Below are 11,593 nucleotides of genomic sequence, written 5' to 3'. Positions count from 1 at the left end.
GATCTAGCAGAACCTACCAAACTTCCAAGTGCTAATGGGGGAAACTAAATCAGTAATATAATCACTATACAATCAATAGATCAGGCAACACCTGCCCAGGGCTTTCTTTTCCCTTCTGTGCTATCTCCCACCACAGCACAGTGGCTGAGTGGCAGCTTGGAAGGCCAGTCCTATAATTTAATTAAAGCCAAAGAGCTTCTCTTTAATACCATCTTATCCAGGTCAGGAGGGAGAACGGGTTTAGCTGGTGCTGATGGCTCTGCCTCACAATGTCCGAAGGGGCTTGACAACTTTCAGTGGATCGCTGTTCATCAACAATAAAACTAGGGATTGCAGAGCTGCCCAGATCTACCATCCAGGTACAGTACTCGGTAGTACAGTAATCCTGGGGCCCAGGTCAGGGTCTGCACACTCTCTGCTCTACCCGCCCCAGATCCAGTGTGGATTACAACACCGCTTACAGGGGCTCTGCTTCAGGAATGTGTTTGGGTGTTTGCTGTTGCTTTTACTGCTGCAAAGTCAAAGTGGACTTTGCTTTATTCTATTAATAGAGGCTTTTGTCTCCTACAATGTGCACTGAGAAAGGCCGAGCTCTGAGCAGCACAAACACCAGCCTTCCTGGCCTGCCCCATGTGTTGTGTGCTCACTCTGAGGGGCCTTACACAATAAGGTGCGCAGTGAAGGAGATGGGCTCCAAGTAAGGAGGGGAAGCGGGATGGGTGTACAGGCAGGGAATCTCTTTGTATTATCCTTGTCCCATCAGGTATGTGGTGGAGAGATTGCAAAGGTTGGGATTGTTTAGGATGAAGAGGCCATGAATAAGGACAGAAGTGGACAGGTTGATCAGGAACTTATTTGGGATAAATCTCTGTCCTGTGTTATACGAGTCAGACTAGATGATCACAGTGGTCTCTTCTGGCCTTGGAATCTATTAACCCTACTGATCTTTCTCCTAATACAAGAACAAGGGGCATTTACTGAAACTGAGGCAGCAAGTACAAAACTGGTTCAAAACTGGTTCCTAGTACAAAAGGGAATTTGTTTTATACCATCATATGATTAACCTGCAGAGCCCCCTGCCATTTGATATTGCTGATGCCAGGATGTTGATGGGAATCATAAAAGCATCAACCATGTATGTGGATAATGGGAAAACCCACATTTACATTAGAGAGGATTAAAAAATTTGGAAGGGATCTAAACCCACAAGCCAACCTTGAAAAGGGTCACAGTGAAACCCCATCAGGATCACCCACAGGGGAGTTCCTGCACTTTCTGCATTAGCAGCTGATGCTAGCTACTGCCAGCAACAGGAGACTGGGCTTCAGGGGCCAGGCCTGACCCCCTGGGGACAGGCCAAGCTCCTGTGTTCATAGACGGTGTCTATGTGCTATGCAGGGCAGGCTGCATTCTCAGGTTTGTTCTTCAATAAAATACCTATTTTGTGGGCAGGTTCTCCCCAGTGAGACTGGGATTTGCAGTGTGGCAAAGGGAAAGACCTGCTACCTTGTGCCTTTTCATTCCTGCACAGGGCATGAGGTGCTGTCCAGCCTGCCCCTCCAGATGATGCTATTCTTCAATGTCTTCTACTTCCCATTCTGGTGCCTGTCCGAGGGGATAATGCTGGCATTAAAGGTACCATATAATCAGGGATGTTAGAACTGAGAAGATGCGTGAAGTCCCACCTAATACATTCCTTCAGTGCCCAAGCCACTGCACAATTGTCCTTTCTTGGCAGTCTGTCAGCCAAGCCTCTGTCCCGGTCAGGGTTTATCAAGCAGAAAGGGTTTTTGTCGACAAATGGCCTTTTTTCAAAAACTCTTTCTCAGACTGACCTTTTAGAAAGTTTTTGTTTTTCATTAATTTTTGCATGAGATTTTTATCAAAACTTTTCTTGAACCCATTTCCAAGCCAGCCATCAAAATCCTTCATTTCCCAAAACACAAGTAACCACAAAATGGGTCCATTTCAAACCCTGAGAAATGGAAACTCCTGTCAAATGGCAAAACTTCTTGGGCTCCTCTTATGTTTTCATTTGGTTTAAATGTCCAGGCCAGGGGAAGTCCAAGAGAGGATTTTGCTGCCTGATCCATCCCATGGGCAAGAAGCATCCCTCTGGAGGGTACGGGGCCATGGGCAGTCAGGCCTAGTGGTGGAAGTGAGAGTTCCTCCTGTTGGTTACAGCTGGGTCCAGGGTGGGGCAGAGTCTGGGAAATGAGCCGATGGTCAGCACTGGAGAGACAGAATCAGTCTAGCAGAGAAAGGTATAATATAATCCAATGGCTGGAAGTTGAAGCTATACAAATTTAGACTGGAAATAAGGTGCAAATTTTTAACTGTGACAGTAATTAACCACTGGAACAAATTACCAAGGGCCATGGTGGATTCTCCATCACTGACCATTTTTAAATTAGGATTGGATGTTTTTCTAAATAATCTGCTCTAGGAATTATTTTGGAGGTCAGACAGATGATCACAATGGTCCCTTCTGGCCTTGGACTCTGTGAATCCATAAATCTGGGCTATCAGCAAAGCCAGGCTCTTGGCAGCCTAACAAGCACAGCTGGCCTGTAGTACACTGCCTGATTGGCTGGAAAGTCAGCAGACCAGCTCTTAAGCCCAGCAGCAGCAGTTGTCATCATCATCGGTGCTTGAAGCAATTGTCAATGGCTGTGACCGCCCCTATCCTGCCTTGCCTCCTTCCAGCTAACCCACTTCTGAGTCTTGGCTCAAATTTCTGATTTTTGTCTCTGACCCTGGGCTCTGGCACCTGGCCTCTGATTCTGGATTTAACCACTTGTCATGACTGCCCATGTCCCAGACCCTGACAAGGGAGGTGGCAGTGGCAGGTAAGGGAGGCAGGGGGAGGGATAGCTCAGTGGTTTGAGCATTGGCCTGCTAAACCCGGGGTTGTGAGTTCAATCCTTGAGGGGGCCATTTGGGATCAGGGCAAAAATTGGGGATTGGTCCTGCTCTGAGCAGGGGGTTGGACTAGATGACCTCCTGAGGTCCCTTCCAACCCTGGTATTCTATTTCTAAATGGATGGAGAGTGACTATATGGAGCGATAGGGTGGGAGAGGTTTGTGTTGGGGCTGGTGGTCGGTGTGGGTCTGGTGGGATGAAATGGGGGATGATATATCACTAATGCCCTCCCGTTACAGTACAGCCTGCTGCCCTGTTACTATCAGTTCCTCCTTGTTGCTGTCTTCCTGATTCTCGCATTAGCTGACGGGTTACGCTTGTATCTTGGATACATTGGAAATCTGCAAGAAAAGGTAAGAACTGACTCAAGGCCAGGGCAGTCTAGTGGCCAGGACATGGCAGCTACAGCTCCCCATCAAACTCTTCAGCTCTTCAAACTCTTCATCACTTTAGCTGTGGAAAGTGTGCTGGTCACACCTCCCTTGCAGGGGGAAGCTCAAATATTTTCATTAATGACTTGAATAATGGAATGGAGCATATGCTTATAGAATCTGCGGATGACACCAAGCTGAGATGAGTTGCACACATTTTGGAGGGCAGGATTCTGCAGAAAAGGACCTAGGGGTTACAGTGGACAAGAAGCTGGATTTGAGTCAACAGTGTGCCCTTGTTGCCAAGAAGACCAATGGCATTTTGGGCTGTATAAGTAGGGGCATTGCCAGCAGATCGAGGGACGTGATCGTTCCCCTCTATTCGACATTGGTGAGGCCTCATCTGGAGTACTGTGTCCAGTTTTGGGCCCCCCACTACAAGAAGGATGTGAAAAAAATTGGAAAGTGTCCAGCGGAGGGCAACAAAAATGATTAGGGGACTGGAATACATGACTTATGAGGAGAGGCTGAGGGAACTGGGATTGTTTAGTCTGCGGAAGAGAAGTGTGAGGTGGGATTTGATAGCTACTTTCAACTACCTGAAAGGGGGTTCCAAAGAGGATGGATCTAGACTGTTCTCAGTGGTAGCAGATGACAGAACAAGGAGTAATGGTCTCAAGTTGCAGTGAGGGAGGTTTAGATATGAGGAAAAACTTTTTCACTAGGAGGGTGGTGAAGCACTAGAATGTGTTATCAAGGGAGGTGGCGGAATCTCCTTCCTTTGAGGTTTTTAAGGTCAGGCTTGACAAAGCCCTGGCTGGGATGATTTAGTTGGGGATTGGTCCTGCTTTGAGCAGGGGGTTGGACTAGATGACCTCCTGAAGTCCCTTCCAACCCTGAGATTCTATGATTCTATTATTTGAATTCAGAACAACCTTGAAAAATTGCAGAATTGGTCTGAAATAAAAAAGATGAAATTCAATATAGACAAGTGCAAAATACTCCCTTAAGAGGGAAAAATTAAATACATAACTACAAAAGGGGGAATAACTGGCTAGCTGTTAGTACTGTTGAAAAGGATCTGGGGGTTACAGTAGATCACAAATTGAGTACGAGTCTGCATTGTGATGCAGTTGGGAAAAAATAGGGCTGTCAAGTGATTTAAAAAGATTAATCGCTCTGATAAACAATAATAGAATACGGTTTATTTAAATATTTTTGGATGTTTTCCACATTTTCAAATATATTTCAGCTACAACACAGAATACAAAGTGTACAGTGCTCACTTTATATTTATTTGTATTACAAATATTTGCACTGTAAAAAAGAAATATTTTAATATATGTATTTAATATATTTGTATTTTTCAATTCACCTAATACAAGTACTGTAGTGCAATCTCTTTATTATGAACATTGAACTTACAAATGTAGAATTATGTACAAAAAATAGCTGCACTCAAAAATAAAACAATGTAAAACTTCAGAACCTACAAGTCCCCTCCATCCTACTTCTTATTCAGTCAATTGCTCAGACAAACAAGTTTCTTTACATTTGCAGGAGATAATGCTGCCTGCTTCTTGTTTACAATGTCACCTGAAAGTGAGAACAGGCATTCACATGGCACTGTTGTAGCTGGAGTCACAAGATATTTATGTGCCAGATATGGTAAAGATTCCTATGTCCCTTCATGCTTCGCCCACCATTCCAGAGGACGTGCATCCATGCCGATGATGGATTCTGCTTGATAACAATTCAAAGCAGTGCAAAGCGACGCACATTCATTTTCATCATCTGAGTCAGATGCCACCAACAAAAGGTTGATTTTCTCTTTTGGTGGTTCAGGTTCTGTAGTTTCAGCATCAGACTGGTGCTCTCAAGACTTCTGAAAGCATTCTCCACACCTCGTCCCTCTCAAATTTTGGAAGGCACTTCAGATTCTTAAACTTGGTTCGAGTGCTGTAGCTATCTTTAGAAATCTCACATTGGTACTGTGACAGGGTGTGGGGCAAAGGGTTGCTGATTCAGCCCTCTGTCATGCCAGCTTCCATTTAGAGGGAAAGATTAGAGCTGACTGGAGATAACCTGGCCCTAATTGGGGAGGCAGAGACAGCTGTCACCTAATTAGCCTGGGGCTATATAAAAACCTCAGAGGAAGGAAGCCAAAGAGGGAGTAGAAAGAAAGGGTAAAGGTAGGGAGGGGAAGCAGGGAGGTATTTCTTCCCTGACCTCAGATGGTGAAGGGCCAACTGTACATGGTGAAATGATGGTAGGAACAAGCCTGTGAATTAACTTCTCCAGTGGATACTCACCCCAGGGTCTGAGTGATTTTGTGGACTTAGCAGAGGAAGGAGCTAAGGGGGCCCTGCCACACTCTGCTACAGGTACCTTCTTTGCATTTTGTCAAATCTGTAGTGAATGTGTTCTTAATTTGAACAACATGTGTTGGGTTGTCATCTGAGACTGATATAACATGAAATATATGGCAGAATGCAGGTAAAACAGAGCAGGAGACATACAATTCTCCCCCAAGGTGTTCAGTCACAAATCTAATTAACGCTTTTTTTTTTTTTTAATGCATGGAAGCATGTCCTCTGGGTGTTGGGTTGGACACCCCCCCCTTCTAGGATGTCACCTGATGTACTAGGGTTTCACTGAGCTTCTTCTGCTTCATCAGCCTGGACTCCCTGTCCCTGTTTTGCTGAATTAGGCTCTCCAGCCTCTTGCAGTGCACGCACACACATACAGGTAGGGATGCACCAGCTGTAGAATCACACAGAGGCTGCAAACAGCTCTCTATTGGAAGACTCAGCCAGGAAATTGTCCAGCACTCAAGTGTACCTCCCCTCTGGAGAGTACACACACGATAATATTGTCTCACACTGTATAGAAAGCACAGTGCAAGCTCATAAAAATTTTCCCTCTCCCTTAAGGTGGAAAGAGATATGTACGACTTCTTCCTCCCGCCCCACCAGATAGTAATTACACAAACTGGGTTATGTTATAAACAAGAAATAAGTTTATTAACTTAAAATTTACCTTTTGTAGTTCTTATAAGGGATAGCAACTAGAACAAAGCAGATTACTGAGCAAATAAAACAAAACACGCAAACTAAGCTTAATACACTAAAGACACAGGTTACAAAATGTTGTTTAGGCAGATTGCAGAGTTTCTGTAGCTTAGAGTTCGTTATTTCTCTTTACGAAGTAGACTCCTATCTTAGTCTGGACTCAGCCCTTGCCTTTCCCTCAGCTTAGTTTCTTTGTCTCTTCAGTACTTTCAGCATCCTTTCTTCTTGGGTTGGAAGGCAAAGGACAAGAGTGTTGGATTGCCTTGATTCCCAGGCTTAAATAGAATCTATATAAGGTGGGAAGCCCCTGTTTCCAGTGGAAAAGTACAAGCAGTGTCTGAGGTGGTACTTTATACCAGGTGATGTTATCACCTGACCTTGCAGTGTCAAAACAATGTCCCAGAACACTTTTCAGGAAGGAGAGAGATTAGTATCTTCAAAGTATTATTGTTTCTTCCTAATGGCCCATCAAGGCTGATGGACTGCTGTCTGGTGGGTGTTTCCCAAGTACACACAGAGTTGAAATTGTTACATAGTCAATATTCCTAACTTTAGATACAGAAATGATTCATGCATACAAATTGAATAATCATATTCAGTAAATCATAACCTTTCCAATGATATCTTACAAGACCCATCTTGCATAAAATAGATCTTAGTTATGCCATATTCATATTATAAGCATATTTCTATAAAGAATATGCAGCGTCACATCACACTCTGGAATGGTGGCCAAAGCATCAAGGGGCATACGAATGTTTAGCATACCTGACACAAATAACTAGCAATGCCTGCTGCAACAGTACCATGAGAACACCTGTCCTCATTTTCAGGTGACAGTGTAAATAAGAAGCAGGCAGCATTATCGCTCATAAATATAAACAAACTTGTTTGTCTTAGTGATTTGGCTGAACAAGAAGTAGGACTGAGTAGACTTGTAGGCTCTAAAGTTTTACATTGTTTTGTTTGAGTGCAGTTATGTAACACAAAAATCTACCTTTCTAAGTTGCACGATAGAGATTGCACTACAGTACTTGTATGAGGTGAATTGAAAAATACTATTTCTTTTGTTTATCATTTTTACAGTGCAAATATTTGTAATATAAAGGAGCACTATACACTTTGTATTCTCTGTTGTAAATTGAAATCAAATTTTTGAAAATGTAGGAAAAAAATCCACAAATATTAAACAATAGAATACCAATTGAAATTTATTAAACAGTGTGATTAAAACTGTGATTAATTGTGATTAATTTTTTGAGTTAATTGTGCGAGTTAACTAATTAATCAACAGCCCTACTAAAAAGGCTAATATAATGCTGGAGTGTATTAACAGGCATGTCCTATGTAAAACACAGGAGATAATTGTCCCACTCTACTCCGCTCTGGTGAGGCCTCAGCTGGAGTACTGTGCACCACACTTCAGGAAATATGTGGACAGATTGGGGAGCCCAGAGGAGGGAAACAAAAATGATCAAAAGTTTAGAAAACCTGACCTATGAGGAAAGGTTAAAAAAAAAAAAGTGGGCATCTTTAATCTAAAGAAAAGAAGCCTGAGGGGGCACCTGATCATAGTCCTCTTTAAAATTTCCCTTAACATATTTGAAGACTGTTATCAATTATTAGCCATGTCCACTGAAGGTAGGACAAGAAGTAATGGGTTTAATTTGCAGCTAGGGGGATTTAGATTAGATATTAGGAAACACTTTCTAGCTATAAGGATAGTTAAGCTCTGGACTAAGTTTCCAAGGGAGGCTGTGGAATCCCCATCAGTGGAGGTTTTAAAGAACAGGTTATACAAACATCTGACAGGGAAGGTCAAGGTTTACTTGGTCCTACCTCAGTGCGGAGGGCTGGACTTGATGACTTCTCAAGGTCCCTTCCAGCCTGGCATTTCTGTGACTGTATGAAAAGAATATAAAAGTACATGAAATACTTTCCTAATTTAGCAAAGTACAAAATCATTTCCCCCTGCCCCCACCCTAATGTTCTCTTTCCATGAAAATGATCACTGGAGTTGCCATAGGGAAGTTATGTGATTGCAAAAGGAGGGAAGGAGTGGCTAGGTGCCAACTAGTAGCAGGGACACGTGTATGAGAAGAAATATGTTAAGAGATGGTCCTCACTATGAATGATCTTGAGACCTGAAGCCCAAGAATAATTCATGGAAATTAACTGGCCAATACTTTGAATTAATTGAATAGTAAGCCTGGCACTAATTCCATCTCCTTTGCATCACTGTAAAGAAGACCGCTCTGTCTTAAGAAGACACCCTAGTCCACAGGGATCCCAGGCTGAGTCCCAGCTGCTATAAAGCAGGCATAGTAGCCTTTACATCACCTCCTTTCCCCCTTGGGTGTAGGTTTCCAAGGGCAGGATGGAGTGGAGCTATAGCATGATCACCAGCTGGGGTGGGGGTGGGGGACGGGACGGACTGTTGTGGCTGGTGCAACTGACAGGAGCCCTTAGGCTGCCCTAAATTATGCCAGGAATTTTGTGCTTCCGCCCCCCCTCCCCCCCGAATGAAAAAGTGGTTTACAGTCACCTTCTTACATACCCTGGGTCCTCTGCTGAGCTCAGCCGAGCCTAGGCTAAGGCACCTATCTGGCTCTCCTCACCATAGTGTCTGAATGTGACAGAATGTACCTGTTTCCATGCCCTACATACCATTGTAATAATCTTTGCACAAAATATGCCTTGTGAGGTATCATTTGAAAACTCATAATTTGCTGATCATTATTGTCCTGGTAAAATGCGTGGCAACCATTATATGTGAAGTTTATAAGATTCCACTGCATGGTGTTATTAACACATGTTCCAAACAGAGGCTGGCAAACAGGCCTGTCTCAAACAAAGGAATGTGTGCTTTGCTTAATTTGCATTTAGGCAATAAGCACATCAAGCGGGGGAGACAAAGGAAGTTCAACCAGGTGGAAAAAACCAACACGGTTTCCTTCCACATACATCTCAGCTGGAAATGTTTTCAAGAGGGGGACTGAAATTATAAAAAGGAGAGACAAACATCCCAAGGATCCCACCCCCTCTTCCTGTCCATTGCATTCACAGCACCTGAAGTGACAACGGAAGTGTTCATTAGATTCTGGGAGAAGGGGTCCTGACCTAAGAAATGTGGTCAGCAAGACTGCTAAAAGCATGTGATGAGAAAACTTTGCTTTGAATTTAACAGAGCTTGTTAGGCACCAGCTATGTTTTATCTTTACTTGTAACTATTTCTGACTTTTATGCCTCATTACTTGTACTCACTTAAAATCTCTCTCTGTGATTAATAAACTTGTTTTATTGTTTTATCTAATTCAGTGGGTTTAAATTGAAGTGTCTGGGGAAACCCCATTTGGTAAAGAAATAACGGACGTTATATAAACTTGTAGTGTCCAGGAGAGGGCTGGGCAGTACAGGACATACATGGCTGGGAGGTGTTGGGGTCACTCTGCAGTAAGAACTACAGTGTGGCTGGCTATCTGCAGCACACACACAGACATAGCTGGGTGTGACTTGTACGCTAGAGGCTGTTTGTGAGCAGTCCAGGCTGGAGGCTACAGCAGCAAGGCATTGTAAAGGGCACCCCAGGTAGGGCAGGGGTGACGAAGCTACTCACTGGTCTGAGTTGTACCCTGGGTATGTCTCACTGAGCGCCCCTCAGTCTTTAATGTATTCATCTGCACAACCCCCTGTGGGGTAGGAAGCACGATTATCCCCACTTTACAGATTGGGAACAGAGACAGATAGCTTGTCTGGACAGCATGTGGCAAGCTAGGGTGTAACTTACCTCTCATTAGCCTGCCAAGCAGTAACTGACTGTGTGGACCTGCTGGCATGCACTAACAGTTCCTGAGTGATCTTTGATCTACTTGTATTTCAAAGCATGCTATGAAACTTTTAGTGCATAGCAACAGGGTCCACATGGACACTCAGTGCTCAGCAAACCCGAGTGTAAATCTGTCTTGCGCTATTCGTCCACACAAGCCCTAAGTGACTTGCCCAAGGTCACACAGGAAGTCTGTGGTAGAGGAGAGAATTAAACCCAGGTCTTCTGAGTGGCAGGCTAATATCCTACCCGCTGACCCACACTTCCTTAGCTCAGCAAGACCCGTTAGTGGATAACCTGAGTCAAATAAATTATGCATCCAGCTATACTCCGCTTTGGGTCAAAAGTCCTGCAAGATCTGTGGCTGGGCCCCACTGGAGGCTAAGCAGACAAGCAAAGGGAGAGTGAAATGCTGGAGCATCCTTTATGGTGATGCTTAGGGGGGAATGGCTAAGTTCTAGAGCATAGAATTCCCAGTCCTGGGATCCAGGTCCTACACGGTGATCTGTGTCTCGCTTCACACATTCTCTTGATGTCTCAGTCCCAAAGCCTAGGCTGCATGCTTCTCTTTGTAGTGTTTGCTGTGGTGTTTTCAGTCTTTCCTCTCGGCTTCCTTTGCTTCTGCAGGTACCTGAACTCGCTGGATTCCTGCTCCTATCCTTCCTGATACAGCTCCCCCTTCTGCTTTTCCTCCTCACGGATGAGCACATAATTCGGCTGCCCCTGGAGACAGCTGTGCATATCATTTACCTGGTGTTTCTTGCCTCAGAGATCACAGCGGCCTTCTTTGGACTTAAAGTGATGACAAGGCAGCTTGCTACACAGTTCTACCTGAAACAATTTGAGGACGCAGGCAGACCGTGGCAATCAGGGCATAGCATGAGCCAAGGCAGGGCAGCCCATCCAGGCAGAAGCGGCCAGCTGGCCAACAGGAGAGAGAAGGGAGTTGATACTACGTGAACGTGGTCCCTAGGCAAGAAGCCGCAACACCAGAACATCCTCCTGCACTAAGTAACCATTGACTGGAAATATTTTTTTTTCTGGGAATGCTTTAAAATAAATGTCTGAGAGATACAGCTGGCCTATATGAACGTAAACACACTCCAGCGAGAGACGGCTGAATTGGAATTAATTTGCAAACTGGACACCATTAAATTAGGCTTGAATAAAGACTGGGAGTGGATGTGTCATTACACAAAGTAAAACTATTTCCCCAGGTTTGTTCTCCCCTGCCCCCCTCCACTGTTCCTTACACGTTCTTGTCAACTGCTGGAAATGGTCCACCTTGATTATCACTACAAAAGGTGTGTGTGTGGGGGGGTGTGTGTGTTTGTTTTTCTCTCCTGCTGGTAATAGCTCACCTTACCTGATCACTCTCGTTACAGTGTCTATGGTAACACTC

At 44.3% G+C, this 11,593-nt stretch overlaps 1 protein-coding gene across 1 annotated transcript; it reads left to right on the top strand.

The window, feature by feature from the left end:
- Window positions 1-253: 253 nt before the first annotated feature.
- Window positions 254-11,364, top strand: LOC311531423 (transmembrane protein 17B-like; the record flags this gene model as incomplete). The annotated part of the gene is made up of 4 exons (XM_084648782.1): window positions 254-359; window positions 1,532-1,635; window positions 3,163-3,276; window positions 10,819-11,364. The coding sequence occupies 4 exons, from the start codon at window positions 254-256 to the stop codon at window positions 11,149-11,151; spliced, it is 657 nt and encodes a 218-aa protein (XP_084504908.1). The 3' UTR covers window positions 11,152-11,364.
- Between the last annotated feature and the right edge of the window lie 229 nt (window positions 11,365-11,593).

This window comes from Lepidochelys olivacea (assembly GCF_965140295.1).
Source record: "Lepidochelys olivacea isolate rLepOli2 genome assembly, chromosome: 15".
NCBI lineage: Eukaryota > Metazoa > Chordata > Testudines > Cheloniidae > Lepidochelys > Lepidochelys olivacea.
This window is presented reverse-complemented; position numbering and strand designations above follow the sequence as displayed.